This window comes from Mchenga conophoros, linkage group LG3, assembly GCF_057382185.1.
Source record: "Mchenga conophoros isolate Kocher_MC1m ecotype Shallow Benthic linkage group LG3, M_conophoros_male_GT1.1, whole genome shotgun sequence".
Taxonomy (NCBI): domain Eukaryota; kingdom Metazoa; phylum Chordata; class Actinopteri; order Cichliformes; family Cichlidae; genus Mchenga; species Mchenga conophoros.
Window position 1 is genome coordinate 72,563,632 of NC_140528.1, and position 22,089 is coordinate 72,585,720.

Below are 22,089 nucleotides of genomic sequence, written 5' to 3' on the forward strand. Positions count from 1 at the left end.
AGACAAAAAGAAGACTGCCGCCTCCTCTCCCAGGTGATGTGAATTTCAAAGAGGGGAAGCTGCTCTGCATTAAGCCGACTTTCTTTATTAGGAGACAGATGTGCTGAGGACGGACTTGTGTCACTTCTCCCGCGTCAGTCAGCTCAGTGATACAGAAGCACGGCCGGGAGGAAAGGGGGTGGGGGGAGGATGATAAATATGTTGCGAATTCACATTTGCGGCGTGAATTGTTTTCATAACTTTTAAATCTCCCGTTAAAAAGAAAGAGAAAAAAAAATCAAGGATGTCTCCTTGATAGTAATCAGAGGGAGAGGAAATCATAATCATTCCTCAGCGCTGAGTGAAAACGGTACAACGGCGCTTGATGAAGGGACATTCATCACAAGGAAAGGAAGATAATAGGCAAGGCGCCGAAAGGAGAGAAAGTTCTTTTGGTTGGGTTTTGTTTTTTTCAAACACATTTCCCTTTATTGGCATGGTGAGGCTGATGAGAATTGCACATAAAAAATAAAATTCACAAGAAAGTCGTACAATAGGTAGAACCACAAAGGCATTGGTAAGGACTTGGCAGAAGGCAACGTGGATAGGACACAAACAGGTAACAACCCACAGCGACCCCTTGGCCCTCCCCTCCCTCCCCCCACAAACACACACACACACACACACACACACACACACACTCACACACACCGACATACACACACACGCATACATTTTCCAATAAACATATTGTCCTTCCAAAAAAAAAACAAGAAAAAAGAAAACATGATTACCCAACAAACGTTTAAGCAGTGGCAATGTCGTCCATATTATTAAAAAGTCCGCCACAGTTGAAATTTGAACCATAAGGTGTTATAATATATTGCTACTCTAGGCAATTTACAAAGCTTTTTTTTTCTTTATTATTACAATGATTAAAGCCACATCTATCAAATGGGACACGACACCATTACCCAAACGCTATACAGACAGCAAAAAAGTAAAACAATGTCTTAAAAAACACAGGTAAAGGGATTTTTTTTCTTTCTTTCTTTTATTTTTTTGGAGGGAAATCCATCCCTAAACCAATTTTTGCCTCTTTGCATCACAAAAATTAGCTGTTTCTTGTCTCCACAATCAAACTCGATGAAAGGAAGCTTGTGATCAGCAAAGCTTTTATACAAAAGTTTTTTTTTTTCCTTCCTGTGATGGAAGCCGGTTCTCTCATTACTTGGCTCGCGCTCGAAACGGGATATTAATTGAACCAGAAACCGCAAGGTTACCTTTTATGTCATGTCGACGGCGCTGTGATATCTGGACTGTGTGTGTGTGTGAGTGGGGAGGAGGGGTGCAGCATGCGATACATTGTTGAGTAGATTTTTTTTCTTCTTCTTCTACTAGGCTTTATAGAGCGTCATTTAAAATCTGCCAAGTTAAGAGCTGAGAGGCAGTTATCCAAAGTGGTGTATACACCGCACCGGCGTGTCGTCCTGTAATAGCCATGCACTAACACAACAAACACGTTCAACTCGACACATTTTAAACACACAGGGTTGGGGTTAAGAGCCGGTCACATGTGCACTGATGTCACAAAGCAACGCGTGCATTACGACATACACAGACTCAGTTACGTATTAAAGGGAAGAGCGGGTGGGCGACGACATATTCAAGTGTTTTACCGCGCAAGGTCACGCCACGGTGACGAGATGCCGAGATGCTGGGGGGAATGGAGTCATCCTAACTACCAGCGACTGGGTAATGGGTCAAGTCCAAAAATCACACAACAATAGGAGCTAAAATACAACTCTGAAAAATAATTTATTGCTTTTTATATAGTTTTTTTTCCTTTCATTTATATTATTATCATTAATCATCCTGTCATTATTGTGAATAATATTAGTAGTATATGTATATATATATATATATATATATATATATATATATATATATATATATATATATATGTGTGTGTGTGTGTATATATATATATGTATATGTATATATATACATACATATGCATATATATATATATATATATATATATATATATATATTGTACATCAAATACAAGATCTTTTAAAAAATTCAGGAAAAGGAAATTGTAAACTTTTGTTTGGCATTCACATAATCAAGCGTGAGTGGAGCGATGACGGCGTGTGTGTGTGTGTGTGTGTGCGCGTGTGTGTGTTCACAACGGCACAACAAAATTCCTGCAAAATCATTTTATTGCTTCATGTTCTGTGTTTGTACGGGAGGAAAAGAAACAAACGGAAGAAAAAGAAATAAACCCAAAAAGATTTATGCGCTGCAGATGTGACTGTTAGGGGAGAGGCTGACCGCTGGACTGATTAGCTGAATGTTTTGATTGTTTCGGAAAGGCATAGAAGGTAATATTATCCCCACCAAACCATTTATTGTACACCCTGTCTAGTGATTGCGAGTTAAATAACACAAATCAAAGGACATAACATAAATAGCAAATAAATTTCATGAGGTACACCACGTTCAGTGAGGAGTCCATAAATATTTTTTTTTCTGATTCAAATATTAAAATAAATAGATAAATATGTGTTTACACTGATTGAAAAGATGTGAATACAGCTTTCTCTCTCTTTGAAGGTAATCAAACAAGGACCATATATATATATGTATATATGTATATATATATATATATATATATATATATATATATATATATATATATATATATATATATATATATATATATATATATATATATATATATATATATATATATATATATAATGAAACAATTGGGTTAAAAAATGGGCTAACGTTCTTTGCAATCATGAAAAAGACGTTAAAAATGCATTTTACAGTGGCTGTATAAGCAAAAAACACCGATTGAGAAACTTTAAAAACAGACATAAACTACACATGGTTGACTGTTTTTTTTTTCTCCCACAAAAAAATAACTTAAAAAAAAAGAAGACACATGTTCACGTGCTCCCCCAAAACTGAGCATTCGGACACATCTTTTTTTTCTTCTTCTTCTTCTGTTTTTTTCTACAATCATGTCATGTCTTCTACACATCATGTAGGTGTACAATAATGTTTTTACAGTATTGTAATCACTACAGATCGACATTCTGAATTAAGAAATGTTCTCCGCATTTTTAAAAAAGGCTGCGTTTTACAGTGCATAGCTGTAACAAATAAAGAACTTTGATATTTACATAAAATAAAAATATTCCTTTTTTTTTATAGTATTTGTAAATACACAGCTACAATTCTCCGTTAAATGTAGACAATGATGTTACCTTGAGAATTTCACCAAACTCTTTGTTTGCGATGTAACACCGGATCCAAACACCAGATTGCAAAAGGGAAAAAAAAAAGGAAAGAATAAACAAACAAAGAAGAAAACAAACAAAAAAAAGGTCAACAACAACAACAAGAAAAAAACAAATCTGGCCAAACAAGCTGCGTGTTTTCACTTCCTCACCCCAAAAGAATTGTGGGTATTGTAGTGCTTGGAGCAACAACAACAACAACAACAAAAAAACAAAAAAAGAAAGAAAAACAAAAAAGAAAGAAAGAAAAAATAAAGTTCTTTTTCTTCTTTCAGCAGTAGAGTGCACCAAACCCGTGCAGATTCTGAGGGTTCACTGGCTTCCCAGAACGCAATGTCTCTTCCCAGCTCTTCAGCAGCTATGTTCATGTAAACTTTATTTTTGATATATTCATTTATATTGATATAGGTCTATAGACTTATTCTTATATACTCTTTGACAGAGTGTAAAACTTCTGGTAGTCTCGTCATCAAAGGAGCGAGAAACCACCGTGAGGTATCAGAAGTCCCTCTTTGTGACAGACAGCAGGTGCCACTGAACAGGTTACCTTCTCAGGCTGTGCTGGGCCTCCCTCAGCAAACTGTCAAAATCCATGGAGTCGTACTTGCTTTTTGTGGAGGCTGGATCGAAGTCGTCTGAATGGGAGTCTGGAAATGGAGCAACAAGGTTGTGCGTTTAGCGTGAGGCGGAGCTGCATTTCTTAGAAGTCGCACATAAAACAACAGGGTTCACCTTTGTGTTCTCAGAAGTGTTTGCGGTGAGGGCTCTGGGAATATTCTGCACTTACGGTCACGTGCGGCTCTAAAGTTAAACCGATAGTTTCTATGCTTCCTGCGTTTTAGCAACAGACCAACAGGAATCACGGCGCAAGGACAGAATGCTCTGCTTTTCTATATTTTTTACACAAAGACAGCAGATGTGTCCGTCCATCTCTCATAGCTCCTGTTTTTCTCGATCAACCTGATAATACATAAAGAGCATCTTATCTGTGCCAACAGACAGCTTCACAAATGGGGCCCCCCCAAAGGACTCGGCAGCACACACCTAGTGCTTTGAGAAATGGGAATGACCGTGGCAGCTGGGAGACGCCGGTTTGATCTAATGCAATGGCCAAGGGCTGGATTGTGTCACGCTGCACACCTTGAGGGATGAAAAATACCCCGCTGCTCTACTTAAAACTAATGGACAGTGTCTCTGAAAAGAAAAAAAAAGACGAGAAGATGGGAAGAGGTTTGGATACCTCGCTATTAAAAGATTCTCCCTTCCTCTCAATCTCTTATCTCGTGCTATCAATATGGGGGCTGACCAAAATAGCCCATTCCTGACAAAGAGGTTGTCGAATGAAGGCCTTTCCATTCCAGCAGGCTGATTAGTCAATCTCAGTATAATGTCTAACCTCAAGGCTTCAGGATTAGCAACTGTTTCTCTGTGTGCCATGCACTCTTTTAAAAGGCTAACGGCTTCAAGAGCGTGCTTTGAAGAAGTAGAGTAACCGCCTCATTTAATGGGAAAATTGCTCTTTTTCTCTTAAAATGACCCGCTGACCCTCTCGTAGCGTCGCATTTTACATTTCTGACCTCACATATTGCTTCCAGAGCAGTCAATACTCATCTTTCATGTTGTCTCCGAGTGGAGCAGATGATCTTTTGTGTTTGTGCAGTACTTAAAATAATGGGGCACATGCTACTTAAGTCCCAACGCTGCTTCGCTTCTCAATTGTCACCACCTTTTATCAAAGTGCATTTCTTTCCTTTTTCCACATGTCAGAAGCGGGGCATCACACCAGAAGAAGAAGAAAAAAGCCTCGATTTCACAGATAAGCTTGCATTATTTATCAAATGCGTCACTGCGGTTCGGGTTTCTGATTGAGATTCACGTGTCGGGCCAGTATAGAAGCTAAGCATGTTTACTCTGAGGAATAACTTATGTTGAATGAGTTCTGCTGTACTGCAGCTACATCCTCCACACTCTCAGCAAAGGCAGCAGATAAGCGCAGACAGAAGTAGCTGGTAGGTAGGCAGAGAGCTGCTGAGGCGGCCCCTCCCCCCAATGTAAATTATTGGCCCCTAAGTGCCACATCAAGGATCTACCTCGTTTCAGCACCACAACAGCTGGCAGCAGATGGACTTTAAAGGGAGTGGAGGGGGTGGGGAGGTTGTGGGATTTCACCTTGCTCCCACTTTCTTCTTCTTCGTCTTTTTTTCTTGTCATTCTTCTACAACATCTCGCTCCTACTAATTTCATCTAGCCCTGACTTGTCTTATTAATGAGATTCCCACACATACGTGAAAACACACAAGATCTGCTTTTAAGCTCAACAAAGTAAAAGCAAGCATCTCACGTGCACATGAGTAATGGAGTCTGCCTCGTTTTGCTTCAGATACCGAGGCTACTCGTCGGCATGTTCACAGCCCGACCTCTGAACTCTCTTTGCAATCTCGAGGCGGGAACGCCCGGCCGGACACATTCTGGGCTGTAGGAATTGCTATCAGCGCCGAGATGGGTACGTTTTGATCTGGAAGCGTCACTCAAGGCTTATTCGCCTTCCCTCCCCACGTCCCGCTGACAGTCTTGCGTGCATGCAAATGTACAGCACGACCGCAGGGGGCTGATGGAAAGAACAACAAAGCTGCACTCACCCAAGTCTGTGTAATGTGATTTGCAGAACTGCTTTTGTCCACCGAAGCACAGCTCGAACTGGGGCTCGTTTGACCTGCGTAAGGTGTGTCCATTCTCAAGGGCGGCAAAGGCGTCACAAGTGTAGCGGTACGTGATGAAGCCAAAATTGTCCCTGGTCAGGAATAGAAAATAAACACGTCAGAGTGTTGCTGTGGGGCAACAATGACTCAACGAGGGTGGGGGTGGGGGCCTTGTCGGTCATGACCATCGTTCTATTTATATGCAAAAGACAATCAATAAAGGTGCGTCTTTCAGGCTCCACGGGCCTAAATGCAGATGAATCGGGAGACGCTCTCAGATTGCAAAAGCTCTGTATTTGTCACCGGCCTCTGCTGTAAGTTCAGCAGTTACAGTAGACCCCCCCCCGTACGGTATGCTAAAACAACACTAAAGCCAAGATAGGACACAGATGCACACAAAGACAGAACATCCTGAGGCCTTACCCATCGTCCCTCAAATTCACTGCGCATTCCTCTATTTCACCGAAGAGTTCAAAGCGGCGCTTCAGCTCCGTCCGGGTGCAGTCGGACCTCAGTCGCCCCACGTACACCACTCGTCTCTCCTCCTGCTCGTTAAGAGGACAGACAGCGCAGAGGGAAAGAGATTAAAAGGGGGAGTCTTGTTTTTCCTTTCCCCCTTCTCCTTTCTTCACCGAGCACCTAATGAATTGGTCTTGATCACTCCTGTGGATACTGCCGGCGACTTTGGGGGGCCCCCCCTGTTTTTGTCCCTCTTTTCCATCTGTCTGTTGTGTTCCCTCTGTGATTGGTTCAGCCTGCTTCCTCTTATCTGATTGAGTTGCAGTTTGGAAGCGCCTTCAATCTGCCTTGGCACTACAATTCCTCTTTCTCTCTGCAACTCATCAAGCAGAGGCAGAGCGATTTTTATCAAATGATGCCATGTCTTAAGTTTGGGGCTGCTTCTTCCTTTTTGTGAAGTCTAAAAATAAAGCAGTGGGAGTGACTCAGCTATATATCACAGAAGCCTGCTTCTTTCTTTCTGTTTTTCTTTCCAGCTTTCGGGAGTCCAACTCACAATACACAGCAAACTTGGCGATGTTCCCTAAATGAGAGGCCTGTTAATATTGTAAGGTTATTCATATCCAAGAGAGAGGAAGCATAAAGAGCAGCAGCAGAGCGCCTCGGGGCAAAAAAAAAAAACCTGCTCCCTGAACCTCAGAGGACGTGAGGGTCATAGTGGAATAATTCAGGAACAAACTGCGCCAGGCTGGCTTTTGAGTATTTTAATTGCAGCTGCTAATCATATAATACAGTTGAGGCCCGAGGCTATCGTGTATGACTGGTATTATTTATTTATTCATTCATTTACTTGCCATTACTGGGTAAGTCCATTGAGGCCTGTTGGAATTCTGAAAGCTGTCTTCGGGGCAGTAGTGACACGTATGGAAATCGGATGCCTGGCGCTAAACTCAAAGTTCACCTTTGCTCATTTGAGCTGCAGCTGAGGAAAGCAAGTAAAGATTAACCACGTGCGGCTGTCCTGTGCTTGGTCCCCTCTTTAATGTTGCACACTGTTTGGAGGCTAAAAATGTAGAGCGTAGTTGCTGACGGCTGATAAACAAGGCGGCCTTGGCGTGCCCGTCCCTTTGACAGCTCGAGCTTCACCGCTGGGAATCTTTCGTCTCTCCATCGCCGAGATCGTTCGAATTACTGCGCCACCTAACGTGTGCTTTATCAACGGGTGGTAGCAGCGCCATCCCGCTGGAAACCCGAGTAATTTCACACTGAGACAAGGAGAGCGGAGATAAGGGTGGAGAAACGTGATGTTCACTGAATCTGCATGATTTTTCTTTAAAGTAGATACAGGAAAAAGAAGAGATTGGAGTGGAATTAGTGGCTATTTCCTTCTTTTTATTTAAAATTAAAGATCCTCTCCTTTTTTTTTTTTTTGCTCTCTTAGTTTTCATCTATTTTAACATTTTTGCCCCTGTGGTGTGATTAATAAGAGTCGACAGTGTTTCCAGACGGGAGACGTTAAAAATACACAACCCAGAGATAAAGAGGAAGGGCCTGTCGCCTGAATCATTCAGGAACTCACTTTGTATGTATTCTTTCAGCACGCACACACACAGGGAGAGAGACACACTGTGGCACATGGCACCGGGCTGGAGGGCTGTGTCATCCCAAGTAATCTGTGCATGTCTGTGGGAGGTTTTTGTGCGTTGTGCCACAGCAGTGATTACATGTGGTCTTTTATCAGCTTTGTTGCAGGAAGACCCAAAGTCAAGCATCAAACCCCACCCCCACCCCTTTCCCCCTCAAAAAAAAAGCTACAGAGGGAATGTGATGGTAGTTGTGTCAGCTGACTCACAATAGCTTTCTGCCTTTGTCTCTCTCGCTGCTCGGCCCTCTCGAACTCCTGCTTCTCGTAGTCCCGGCGGTACTCCTCCCTCTTCAGCCTCTCGTGCTGGTACTCCTCGTAGCTGTCATACCTGTGGAGACGAGGACATATTGCGAGATCACTCCCTCATCCTCTAAATTCGCCCTTCCCGTTGATGCTTATGAAGAACAATCACCAATATTTGCCGCGAGGGCTGCAAAGAGAAGGAGACGGACACGTTAATAAGATGTCTTTTTTGCCACCGCCACGATTGCGAAGCCCGCGAGTGAGGCCCGCGGGAGTGCCGGCGAGCAGCGCAGTCGGGGAGCTGAGCAGCTGCAACTGTCAGCACAACTTCACATGTCATTACTTTCTGCTTAGTTAGGGCTTCATCAAGAAGGAAAGTGCAACTTTCTCCCCCAGCCTGGAACAGTACGAGACATGTCCGTTAAGTTTTCGACTGATGAGCGACTCTCGGGCTTGTCGGGTGTCATTAGGCGCGTGGGTGCCAAATCAGCTCGGAGCACTGGGATGGTGTCAGTCTGTCTCTCTGTCTCTGTTTCAGCACAGCGCGAGTACATCTCTGCATATGAAATGGTCCCCTCTGCAGTGGCTCATGCAAAACTACAGAGGCAGTAAGTTGAATAAGTGGCATTATACAGCTGGGAGCGTCAGCTCACGGGTGCGGCACGAACGCGCATCAGTGTGATTCTTTTGTCACTCGTCTAATAAAACACGATCAATTAAACATATTTTCCCTGCATGTTTGTCACCCCCCCATCCCCCCCATCCCCCAACCCGTTGGGACAGGATGTGGAAAGGCATTCACAAAGAACTCAAAGGATTTCTGAGCGGTGACAGCAAAAAGTGGTGCTGTGCTTTCATGCACGCCATTAAGAAATCTTAAGAAGAAAAAACACACAGAAAAACCAAACATTTGTCGTGACCCGAAGCGTGTAACTAAAAGTTTTAAGCACATGACAAATTGAAGGTTAAATGATTCATTTAAAACAATCACCTTGGCCTGCGGCTCAGAGGAGATCGAGGCTGGGGGTGGGGGCTCTTGTGATTCCTGGAACGAAAAGCATTCAAATCTGTGCTGTGACGAGACCTGAAGGGAAAAATAAAGTTAAAAGTCACTTTTTTTGCAAAAACAAAGGAAACGCATTCATACTGTTGCAAACGTGTGACATTTGGTTAATTTGCTTTTGGCTTTAAGAACTAAATTAACCTCTTAGATATGCACAGGGCCCATTAGTCTGCATTAAAGAGCATCGTCTCCTCTCCTTGTGCTGACCTAACACAACCCTCGGAAAATGTGCTTGATTTGCTGCAGGATTTTTATACGCATCTGCGCTAGCATACGTGCACGTGCTATCTATGTTGTATGAAGACGTGGTCAATACTTATGGCCTTAGTGGCCTCACTGTAGAGCTAGTTCCCCTACACTGCTCGAGCTTCTGATGCTTAAATATTTAAGTGCTGCTGAAGAAGGAAGACCTGAATAATGGAAGGAGAGAAGTTTGGGAAGCTCAGTGAAGCAAAGGAATGCCAGTTTGGAAAGATCAAGGATCTTATGCTGCGAAATTTTAAAACAGTGAGGAGGGATTTAGAGAATTATTTCCCTGAAATTCTGTTTATCTTCTCCTGCGTGGAGCTATAACAAGCTTACTGCTCTGTCACGTTCAAACTCCAATCCCTATGCAGCGTTTTCAGAAAGCTTGTCAGTGTCAGATTTTGATGCAACGCCTTGAGACTATTACTGTATAATTTGTGAGCGAGAGCGAAGAACAAGGGCCCGAATAGAATAAAGTGATTCTATTGGCTCCGCGGAGTAAACTGACCTTTCAGTAATCATGCAAACAAACTGAGTCACAGCGGTGGAGTCGTACACTGGGAGTCACTCAATGAGCCGCTCCTGACAAACTGAATTTATTCACATCCCTCTCGGTTACTCCAGTTTGCCTCTGTTCTTTCACCAAAAGAACCCAACCAGAATCCCCCTCGGCTCTGATCAAAGGGAAGCATGGGAAATGTAGTTCTCCCAGAAAGCTATGATGATAGGAGTCTTTTTTAGAGAGGGGTTTGGAGACTATATTCCCACAGACTGGTTCTCGCTTTCATCTCTGGGGATGTAAAAGACGAGGGTTTGCCACTCAGTAAAAACAACAGCTGCCGCTTAAAACAATAGCCCGAGCATCAAACAAAAAACGGGAGCATGCAAGGGAGTGAGTGAGAAGGGGTGGGTGGGTGAGAGTGTTAGAAAGACACTCAAATAAAACTCCCTGCCTAGAGATGAAAACTCACACTGTTCAAAAGTCCAGTGCCTCTGGCACCTTTCATGTTCTGTTTTTTTTCTCTTTTGTCCTTTGTCTGTTAGTTTAGGGGGGGACCATTCAACTAATCTTTTTCCCCCATTGTCAGCTCAGATCTAAGTGTCACCTGGCATAAAGGCATCATCTGAGTCGTGTAACAACTGCAATATGGTTAGAATCTATTCCATCACAGAATAGCAGGAGGTGAAGAAACATCCTAAAAAGGCCAGGTCACGGTCTATCAGAGGCAGTTTTTTAAATATTCTGAGTCAAAATCACATGCAGAAAGGGAGAGTTGAAGGGCGTGACCATGTTGTTTTAAAAATGGGCATACAAGGTGGTGTAAACATTTCTGAGAAGTGGTTTCCTGCTTGCTATGAGTCCTGTTTAAACTGCATAACTTTGAGGTGGAGCAGCCAAGTGAAAGAACAAAAAAGGGAGAAGGGGGAGTCTGGGGAAGAGACCGATAACTTACCAGGAGGACGGGCGTCTGTCGGGTGAGCTGGAGAGAGAGCGCCTGCGGTATCGTGAAGAGGAGCTGCGGGACCCAGACTGGGAACGGGAACGAGAGCGGGACCCGCTGCCGGCCCAGCAGGAAGGTCTGCTGGGTGACAGGAGCAGGGAGGAAGGTGGAGAGACAGAGCCTCGTGAAGGGGAGCAGCTGGATGGTGGGGAAGAAGAGGGAGAGCAGGGGGCGCAGTCAAAGAGTAGATCCAGAGGGGTGCCCTCCCATGGAAAGAGGAATCGACTTTCACGGCTCTCGTCCAGCTCTAGTTCGTCGTGAAAGGCCAGAAACCCCGGGTGAAGGTAGCTGGAGGCAGGCAGCCTCTGGGGGTAGCAGTCATTCTCTCCCCCCTCGAGGGACTGAGGAGCTGTAGCATTGTTCGTTTTGCTGCTTGATTCTTTCTCCTGGCTACCCGGGCTGTAGAGGGCTTGCAAAGGGTAGCCAAAGTGCTTGTTAAGTTCTGCTCGGATTTCCTGGTCGCACAGGAGCTTTCGGCTGGTGGCGCAAAGATTGTGTTGGTCCCTGTCAATAGTGGCCTCTTGTGAGGGGATCTGAGCGGTTTGTCTGAGGGCGTGCTCCCCTAACCCCCGAACCTGGCCCGCCTCTCCATCCACAGACCCAAAATTCTGCTGTTTAGCCAAAAAACCAGGTGAAGCTGATGATGGAGGAAATGATGAAGATGACGGTGGCATGGCTGAATCCTTAAATTCCACATGCCTGCTCTCCACTTTGCCTTCAGCAGGCACTGGAGCATCAGTGGCACCTGAGGTGAATGTCATTTTCACAGCTGTGGTTGTGGTAACAGTGGCTGAGCCCCCATCCTTCTTATTACCAGCTGTTGCCTGGCAATAGTCATGGTCGCTGTAGTTACGGGGCGTTGCCCGCTTAGTGTTGCCGGTGCTGCGATACTCCTCAAGGCCGCCCCCCACTGCGTGTTGAGTGACGGAGTAAGGGAGGGTGGTGGTTGCTTTGCTCAGTTGGGCGTAAAGCTCAGTCTGTTCAGGACCCTTCCTGGTGGGGCCCCTGCCTGAGGCACCTGGGGCCGGGGCCAGAGCGCCGGGGCCCAACTCACTCAGCCTGGCTCTTTTGCATGCCAAGGCCGAGGAGGAACATGAAGACAACTTGGTTTTGAGAGATGCTTTGAAAGGATTCTCTTGACTGGCTTTGTGTGGGGGCGTGGTAGGTGGTGTCAAACCTGCGAGGGGAGGAAGAGACACAGGTTGGGTTGGGAACAGTAAAATGAAAATGGAATCATAACGCAAACCTCCCCACCTAGCCCCTCCCTCCTCTGCCTCCTCGCCCACACTCCTCTATAAACTCCCGGGTCAGTTTATGGACAGTGGACACAGATACATGGCTGATTAAAATATTCACTTTCCCTCGGCCTAATCCTATTTTATTGCAATCTTGACAGATTAATGTAATGCTTGGTGTAACTTGATATGGCTGCACTGTAATACGGATGACTTGCCATTCTCTACCTCGCTGACCTTGAAAAGATCCCTTTTCGTGGAAAAAGAAAAAAGAAAAAAATATAACCCCGGAAAGGACAAACGTAATGCATCTGATAGCAGGCAGGAAAAAAATTAAAGTGAATGTATCATATCCCTGCCCGCTTCATAGAAACGTCTGGTTTCATTCCGATGAATTGGTCGCCGTCCCGCGCCAAGACCCTTTTGCATGTGTGTGTGTGTAGTCTCAAAGAACAATTGTGTGTGTGACGCAGTGCATGTTTAAAGATTAGCCAGCACCATCCACATTTTCTGTAAGAAGAGAACTGGATGTCACCGCTCTTAATGTTGCCTTAGCAAGCCTGGTGGTGGATCACTGGAAGCACTGGGAATAGGTTAACATTCCTTTCAGATGGCATGTCCCTATTGGATGTGCCCCCCGCCTCCTCTTGCTTCCCTCTCCCTCACAGATTTACAACCAGACAGATGGCAGTTATATGGGAAGTCCTGAGATGAGCCCACTTTATAGCATTGTTAATGCACTCACACAAACAGCCGACACCATTACTCTCGTTCTCCCCTTTCCTCCTCTTCCTCGTCGATCGCCCCCTTTTCGCTTTAGTTCGAGTCTGCCGTTCCGCCCTGTTCTCTCTTCCCGTCTGCCACCTTCCACCAGATCAATCTCTCCTTCTCCGGCTCTGTCTCCCTGCATCTTTTCCTGTTTTTATCTTCCGCAGAACAAATGTGCCCACACACGCAGGCACACTCATCGCTAACAGACTCTCACTGGAGTCAAACTCAGGCACTTTGAAACACCTACGCTCTCCCCTCTTCTTTGCCATTCTTATAATGCAGATCATTCTTCCTTTGCTGGCGAATTGCACCAAATGACAGCTATTAGTATCAAATCCCGTGTTAGGATGTGCACCGGAAAGACAGCCTGGCAACGAGCGTGTGGGATCGCAAAACATAAATGTGCATGTTTCGGCTGTGTTTGGAAGGCCTGATTCACCAGCTTATCATCCTACTTATTATCTGGATGTGCCTATAAGTAGGACTGCAAGCGCCCACTCCCCTTCCTCCCTTCCTTTCCTTCTCCCTTCTCGCTCTCCTCTGTCTCGTTCTCTCGCTCACTTCCCCCCAATCCTCTTCCCCAGTCATGATAGCGAGACAGACATATATTTGCATTATGCCAATTAAATGAGCTTTGGAAATGAGAAAGGAGAGACGCAGAGAGGGAGAGTGGATGCTACACAATGCCTGAAGAACTTCTGTTTCACCAATCAAACGCCATCTGTCCAAAACAACGTACGCACGGGGTCATAAACTAGGAGCCATTAGCGATAGGCGGAAATAAATCAGAATTAGATAAAAATGTGCCTCTCAGTCAAACTTGCTAGTGATGGATGATCTGCAGGTGTGAGCACCAATCATGCGGGGCCCGGAGAGAAAGCAGTGGCGCAGCCATCGAGGCAGAAAGAGGCAAGGTTTTGGGATTTTTGGGGGTTTTTTTTATAGTTCTATTTTCTCGTCCAGCTGCAAATTGTGAAGGGACCTCGGCGCGAACAACAACTCCAGGCTTAAAGAGTTGATCCGGCAGTAAGCTAGGCAAATAACAACACACAGACCACCTCTGTGTCATGAGATACAGTAATTAAAGACAACACAGCAGTACAGGGTAAATCTATTAGCTTGATAGAGATTAGGTCTGAACAGTCAGATCCCGGGGGGGTGCTCACCGTACCTCTCCGAGAAGGGTCAAGAAAACATGCAGTCAAACAGTCCAAACCTCGCTATTAATAACTACTAATCATCATTCGAGTAGGTACAAAGTGTACAAGTCCTCACAGTTAAATTTATCTTTCTTTTAATGAGTGGTTACTACTACTACAACTCATCAAAAAGGCATAAAGTAATAAACTACTGGAAGCAAGTCAAGGAAAATTCCACCAGCGCATGGTCGACTTGCCCTGGGAGTAGAAGGTGGGACCGCCCACCTGGTAGACTGCCATTTGATTATCAGTAGCACCACCCTTTATCTCTATTGTAGTGGGATGATTCTCTAACTCTACGAAGGAACGTGTAAGTCCGAACCTAAAAGCTGACAACTCTGCTTACTGGGATCTATATCCATCTGGCTCGTATAGCGCTGAGACTCAAAAGCTAATCTCTAAGTGAGAAAGGCGCTCAGCAGCCCAGAGCTTTCTGGACTAATGACTTTCCTGCTAATATTCAATCCTACATTTTCCACAGAACGGGTTTAAGTCAGGTGAAAGGCTTTATTTGACCGTGCTTATAAAATGGATGTGTTGGAAAAGAACAGATGGCTTAGATTTGGCCACAGGTCAACAGACTCGCCCACGTGCAGTAAAAGCGGAAGAAATATTAACTGCGTTTGATTGCCACAGAGATTAAGGGGCATTGCTCTTTCCAATCTTTAGGTCTCAACAGACATCCCCCCTCTGACCCTGAAAGCTTATCTACATAAATGGGTTAAACAGCACTTCAGCCAAACTGAGAAGGACAGGGGGATACCTCTGGAGGTTTGCTTTTCCACCCCCACAGGAGCTAAGTAGAAGACAGGGGGTATTATGAGGACCATTTCCCTTGCTAGTAAATAAATAGACAAAAGGGCCAGGGCTGCTATTTTGTTTTATTGACCTTAGGTAATTAATTGTAAGAAAACGTGGTAATTACTAACATCATTGACATAAAGAGTGAAAGAAATGGATGACCTGCAATACTGCAGCTTTTCCCCTCACATTTTCATCCCTTTTGTCTTTTAAATACCAATTACATATAGTTTTTTTTTCTAATTTAGCTGAGCATAACTCAATAACACGAAAGGATGAAGTGACTGATAATGAAGAAATATCCCCAGTCTGGCAACATCTACGCAGCTGCCTGTGTCCACAGGGAATTTGAGTAAGGAAGGCGCTGATCATACAGGCAAAACTCAATTACACAGCAAAACCCAATGAAAACAGCAGCCATCTGAATTTTCCCTGCCACGTGTAGGCTAAAGCTCCTTTTACTCATACACTGCTTTCCATTTAATTTGACCATGTATGAACATGTTGGTTTCATGTATGAATGAGCCTCCTGGTCCCATTACTGCAAAGGTGATCTTTCAAGTTTGGACCTCATACACATTCACGCGTCGCTTTCACGACTGCAAAACGCCCCCCGTGAATTGTTCAGCTCAGTAAAACATGACTGTTAAGGAGAACCAGTTGAACAGCACAGGAATAAAATTAACGCGTGCGTAACAACAGCTCTCGCTCGCTGAGCCCGCGTGATTGGGGCAGGGGCAGCTTTCTCAGCAGCACCGTGCAGCGCGCGAAGACCCTGCTCTTTGCAAAGTTTTCAAACACCTGACTATACTTCACTCGTGTCCATGCGGACGTGCGCAACGATTCCTTTGCACTTCTTTGTCACTGTCGCGGTTATGTCTGAATGAGCTTTAATGCAGCCGTGACCTACGTGTAAATGACAGGATGCCATTACTTGAACAGATTGATGAAGCCAGCATAGTTGTGTATTCTGCGCCTGGAGAGGGCTTGAGTGAGCTGTCAGTCAGAGAGCATTAGGATCTGGTGGAAGGAAAGGTATATTAACTCTTCACTAACAAACCAGTGGGCGTGGTAGGGGAATGGGAGGAGTTTGCTAATAGAAGCCGAGGAGATTGGAAGACCTAATCAATACTTAGGCGCATAAAATTGATCTCCTTATGTCTTCACCTTGAACTCTGAACTGTGATGGAACTATCAAGGCTCCCGAAAGGAATGAACCCATTACTTCCTACCACAGCTATAAGTACTCGGCCGGTCATTTAAAAAAAAAATTTATATTGTCAGAAAAAGTCTGCTTACCTGGGGTTCCAGCAATCTCCACACTTAATGTGCGTTCAGTGGTTTTGTTCTCAAACGGTGATCCCTTGTAGTCACTGGAAGACAAAATAAAACGTAGAACGTCTTACTTCACAGGTGAAAGTAAGACTAAAGAAAGATGTAATGGAAATGAATCACAAAAATGCCTCAGGTTGGATTCTAGTCTATATAGCTTTCTTTGATTTTGTCTTTTTTCTGTAGTTTCCATGTTGCCTTTTTTTTTGCCTAGAATAATGTGGAAAAACTTCTCACACTTACTTTGGAGACTCTGGGGTCAAAGGAAGTGGCAAGGTGGTTGGTTTGGCTGCAGAACACAAAGGAGCATGGGTAATTATTGATCTAAGTATAACACTCATGGTAGAAGAGAACAGATCCACAAGTCTGCAACAATTAATCCCAAATTGGCTCAACAAATGCAAATATTACTACGAAAAAAGAAATAAAAAAAACACCCATTTCTAGTTAGAAAGCCTTACTATGGACACTATTGTACAGAGTATATCTTTTTTTAGATTGACCCCATTTAAAAAATTTATTCTCTTAGGATAGACTGTTCACTCTGTGAGGCAGGATGAAGTGATGGTACGTGTTTCACAGGTGTCTAGACACAGACACCACGCTCAAGACAACAAACAGATCGAAATGGAAAAAGACATACAGAGAGAGAGACGATGCCACAAACAAGACACATGACTGTGGGTGAGCCCCTCCCTAGACAATAAAGTCATAATCGCATGCACCAACAGCAGAGGAGGGGGGAGAAAAGAAAAACAAAAAGAAGCAAGAAAGGAGAGTCAAGGAAGCTTGTGCAGTTGCCCGAGGCTCTGGCCGGCTTGTGCTCCAGCTAAGAGAAGTGTGGCTTTAGTAGCGCGATTCTAGAGAGCAGCACCGGGGCTCTGAGTCTAAATGTACATATTCAGCACACTCAGCTCAATCAGCCAAAGATGATTCAAGGATTGGCTTTGCGAATACAAGACGTACAGTAGCAAGACATGGCTCACCCCTTTTCCCACCCCCTCCTTTGTTTTTTCAAAGACAAAAAAAAACCCCACTCATTTTTGAAAATTGAAAAGAGTGCCTCTGCGACTAGCAAAAAGCATTGGCGAGCAGGCTGTTTTGCTGTCATTGTTGTTGATGCCCTAACAATGACTTGTTAGATTCAAATTAGGACAGGGGGTTAGTCGTGAAATCAAACCGGGAAGTGGTTAGAGCAAGAGAGGGAGAAAAGAGAGCAGAGATAAGGCCAGTGGGGGGGATGCAGTTCATGATTACCTAACAATGGGTGGCCCTGGTCATCGGGGTGCTCGCTGAGTGCCTGCATGTGTGGGTGCCCTTGCCCTTGTATGATGCAGGGAGGGGTGGGCTCTGCAATGCTAGTATCTGGGAGGAGTGGGCTCGGTGGGCCCTGTGAGAGCACCGCTGCGGGGCTGCCCATGACATGGTCATCATCATCATCATCACCATCAACAACAACACCATCATTATCATCATCATCATCATCATCATGGTTAACATCCTCCCTGTAGCCCCCCTGGCTTGGCCACCCCAGATCTAGTCCAAAGGCCATGTCTAGCCCTGGATCTGGCTGGTTAACCCAGCTCTCTAGGTCAAAGGTGAGAGGTGACAACAGGGGCCTTGAATCAGGCTCCTCAGCTTGATTTACTCCCTTGTTTCTATCATCAGTGGTCCCTCTGAGCTCCTTCTCCTCCTTAACCTTAGAAAAAGCCCGGGCTGGACTCTCAGACCTCGCTGCTAATTTGCTCTTACTGCTCCGTAAAGGGGTAATGGGAGTATGCGGGAGGACACGGGCCTGATACTGAGCGGGCCTGTTTTTGGAGGTGAGCAGCTGGCTAAGTAACGGGTGCCCCGGCTTCTCGTCTCTTTTCTTTATAGTCACTGTGATGTGCCTATGTGGCGCACGGCTGGCACTGTTACTGTTGCTACGGCCTTGCCTGCCAAAGCCCTCACTAGCCTGAGTGGCGCCTGCAGCCTCTCGGCAATGCTCACAGCTGTGACTCGCCTCTCGGGGAGGGAGGGAATAAGAGTGCATATACCTAATAAACCTAGCGGCAGCCAGGCGGCCCGCATCGCCTGGCGGCCTTCCTTCTTCACTGGGCGGCCCGTGCTCCAGTTTGGGGCGGGCATGGCCGCAGGCGGAGCTTCTGTGGCCAACAGGGATAGTAGCACCCTCCGACTCCTCAAACCCGTCATCGTGAGCGCAACGCTGCCACTTCCCAGCCCCAAGACCAGCCATACTACACTCGCCTCCAGCCCGGCTCTCACCTCGCTGGTGATGCTGCTGTGGCGGCTGCTGCTGCTGCTGTTGATGAGACGGCACAGCCGGCTTCTTCTTGGAGGTGGTAGAGGAAGAGGAGGAAGAGGTGGAGGAGAGGGAGGAGAACGAGGAAGTGGATGACGAGGACGGTGAAGAGGAGGAAGAAGAGGCACCGAGACCCATGCCACTCTTGTCCCTGCTACTAGCACCCCCCCAGGCGCTCTTGGCTTCGCTGGCTTTGGCGTGGAGGAGGATGTCATCGGTGGCGGTTAGGTATTTCAGCAGCTCGGTGCAGGGCCGCCTCACCGGGCGGTTCTGTTGGCTGGAGCCCCCTCTTGCTTTGCCGTTCCAGGGGCTCTCCATCTGCGGAGGGACGAGCAGAGAGAGAGCGAATGACTTAGTTAGCTCCAATAAAAAGTTTTGCACAGTGCAGCTGATCTAGTTGCGAGAAATGTTAAGTATTTTATTTGGAACAAAAACAAAAGTAGAAAAGAGACGGAGGCATGGAGAGCCTAAGAGTGTGACTCAAACAGCTCGAGCGCAGTGGTTGCCCAACTGTCTAGGAGGCGATGGTGGGAGTGCTGTCCGCCCATCATTTTAATTGCGTGGCCCCCCGAGCGCCACCGCGCCACTCTGTACGCACACCACGTCCTCCGGGAGTCCTCATTCGCTCTGCTCCAGAAACGGATGACTCAAAGACACAGTATGAAAATAGACTCTGTGAAGAAGGGTTGACGCACTGCATGTGCAAACACGGTACGCAGAGCTAACATATGTCTGCGCCGCATTCACCACACAGTGAGATACAGATGTTCTTTACATTGTGATGATTTTGTGCATGCGTTAAGGCATAACAAATGCAGATTTCAGACAGTCCTACCGAGCAAGAGAACACAATTAAGTGCTATATGCTGATATGACACTGAATGCACAGTATGCCACATTCTGGCGTGAAATCCAAACGGGCGAGAGTGAAATAATCCCATTTTTTCATTTAGCAGAATTCACAAAACCTGTGATACTTACGCTGACTAAAATTAAATCTTAATCAAACCCACCCCTATAGAAAAACACTCTCTTCAGAGCCATCTAATGAGTACATCAAGTCTGATATTTTGATCTTGTCGTCTCAAGGCATCAATCTCGCCGCAAGAGCGCCTGTCGCTGCTTTTTTTTTTTCTTTCTTTTTTTTTCCCGTCCTCCAACAGGCACCATACCAAGGCGGATAAGTGGTGGAGCTAATGAGACAACGGTGCCGACGCCTCGCCTGGAAAGCCCAACAGCAATCAGCCTGTTTTCATTACGAGATGGCCCCCTGGGACAGTAGACTGCTAGAGCAGAAGTCTAACATCTTCTAAAGGCGGCCACCAAAACAGGCAAAAAAAAAAAAAAAAAGTGAGAAGGAGGGAGGGTGAGCAAGTAGCGAGAGAGAGCAAGAAAAGAGTGAGAGAGATAAACAAACACAAACAGGAAAAAAAGTGTGTGCACGGGAGTGAAATCAACAGCGTGTGCGTGTGTGTGTGTGTGTGTGTGACTCCCTACCTTGACGACGGCAGGTGGTGGTCTGATCCGGTGGTTGCTGCTGGCTGCATGGTTCTGTGCCTTGCCACCTGTGTATTGATTATAGCTGAGCTGGGAGTTTGCGGGTGCCAGAAGGAGTTTCTTCAGCTGCGAATGGACCCAAACAGAACCAGAAAGGTGGGAGAGGAAGAAGGAGGAGGAGGAGGAGCGGGGAGTCAGCGTGGGTTATGCAAATGGCACCTTTTAATTCAATTCGACTTTATTTAAACAGTGCCAGTTTACGGCGGCAGTCATTTCAGAGCACTTTACATTGTAAGGTAAAAGATTTACAATGGCAGCCTTTCAGTTGCTTTCATTTTTTAACTCTGCAGTTAAAAAAAAGACTTCTTTTTTTTAACTTAAGTGCATGCTACGTGACATGAAAAGTCAAGCCTCTTTTTTTTTCCAGTGCAGGTGTTTTTGTGTACACACCACTAGGCTTCTCTAATGTGATTGAATAAACACGCTCAGGCATTTGGCTAAAGGTCATTTGGAAGGGACCAGCATGGAATAAAATGGACTGCAATGTCACATAACATAACGTTTTAGGTCAAAGCCTATAAGCTAGAGAAAAACCCAGATGGCACGGATGTGTGTAAAAATAACAGCACCAAGGTAGGCCGAGTTCTTATTTGTGGTGGTGGGGGTGTTTGCCAAAAGAGATGACACAGGGGGATTAGCCGAGACCCTGCTGAGAGCAGACGAGATGAGATAGATTTCCTTTTCCCCCCGACTTTCATTACGTCCCGGCTTGATTTCAGGGCCCGTGGCACTGTGTCAGCCGCAGTTGTCCCCAACCACAGCGTTCGTATCACTGAACTGGCGCCACGATAGCGCTGTTATGTAATTAGCGCTGAGCAGCAAACACACTGATCCTTTCCACTCATTTCCCTCCTACTTGCATCTGCATCCCTGCTTGCTGCGACTGCACATAAATGAACACATTGTGGCAAATACGGAGTGTGAAGTCAGGCAAACGTCACACAGACAAATGACCGCTACTGGGGTTCTGGTCTTGTTGAGAAGTCTTATCTGATGTGTGCTTTGGACTGCCAAAAACACAGCGTACGTGTGAGTACGTGCGAGACCGGAGGTCAGGTCTCGGGTATAACTCATGTCTGAACTGTAGGATGGTGCTGGTGTGAGAATCGTGATAAGGAAGAGCTGTAGCTGTTACCAGGGAAGGCTCCTCGGGCTCTGGGGTGCGCGGTGAGCCGTCGGGAGAGGAGGGACAGCTCTGGTCACTGGCATTGGTCACGTCCCCATCTGCCAGGGCCTCAAACGAAGGCAATCCGTCCTCATCCACCGGGATGCTGTCCAGGGTCTCTGTAAGCACTGCCAGCAAGTTGGCCTCATTTTCTTCATCTATCTTCTTAGGAGGGGGGGGGTAGAGGGGTGGAGAGGGGGGGGGGGGTAGGGGGGTGGAGAGGGGGGAAGACAGAGACAAAAAAGAGAGGGGGGGGGGAATGGGACATTTTAGTCAGAAGAAGAAGTTGCATCCCTTTTTCTTTATTTCGGGGAAGTAAAGGTGGTGGTTGGCTTTCATTGTTAATATAGAAAACATTTGTTTTTTCTCGTTTTTTTTATTTTTATTTTTGTGCAGCAGCTGAGCTCACTGCGTTCTGGCAGCCTTTTTTACAAGAACACTAAAAACCCAAACAAAATTTGCCTCATGTGCATGTGAGTCAAGCCTGTCACTCATATTTTAAGCGAACAGCTTACTGGACCAAAATAATATCTCCCCCAAGAAACCCATTACCAACGCTGACAAGTAGCAAGTA

At 45.7% G+C, this 22,089-nt stretch overlaps 1 protein-coding gene across 9 annotated transcripts in view; it reads right to left on the bottom strand.

Moving 5' to 3' along the window:
* Window positions 1-2,756: 2,756 nt before the first annotated feature.
* ppargc1a (peroxisome proliferator-activated receptor gamma, coactivator 1 alpha) overlaps window positions 2,757-22,089 on the bottom strand; it is a 301,359-nt gene continuing 282,026 nt past the window's right edge. For 3 of the 9 annotated variants that reach the window (XM_085267095.1, XM_085267097.1, XM_085267098.1), the window contains exons 3-13: window positions 21,486-21,680; window positions 20,291-20,416; window positions 17,746-19,111; window positions 16,732-16,777; window positions 16,456-16,529; window positions 11,103-12,327; window positions 9,331-9,423; window positions 8,304-8,424; window positions 6,416-6,537; window positions 5,933-6,084; window positions 2,757-3,940 (exon numbers count right to left, since the gene is read on the bottom strand). In XM_085267095.1, the coding sequence (XP_085123221.1) occupies window positions 3,837-3,940; window positions 5,933-6,084; window positions 6,416-6,537; window positions 8,304-8,424; window positions 9,331-9,423; window positions 11,103-12,327; window positions 16,456-16,529; window positions 16,732-16,777; window positions 17,746-19,111; window positions 20,291-20,416; window positions 21,486-21,680 (3,624 nt within the window). In that variant the 3' untranslated portion in view covers window positions 2,757-3,836. The remainder of the gene's footprint in view (window positions 3,941-5,932; window positions 6,085-6,415; window positions 6,538-8,303; window positions 8,425-9,330; window positions 9,424-11,102; window positions 12,328-16,455; window positions 16,530-16,731; window positions 16,778-17,745; window positions 19,112-20,290; window positions 20,417-21,485; window positions 21,681-22,089) is intronic. The other 6 variants (XM_085267101.1, XM_085267103.1, XM_085267100.1 and 3 more) reach the window with 4 other exon arrangements.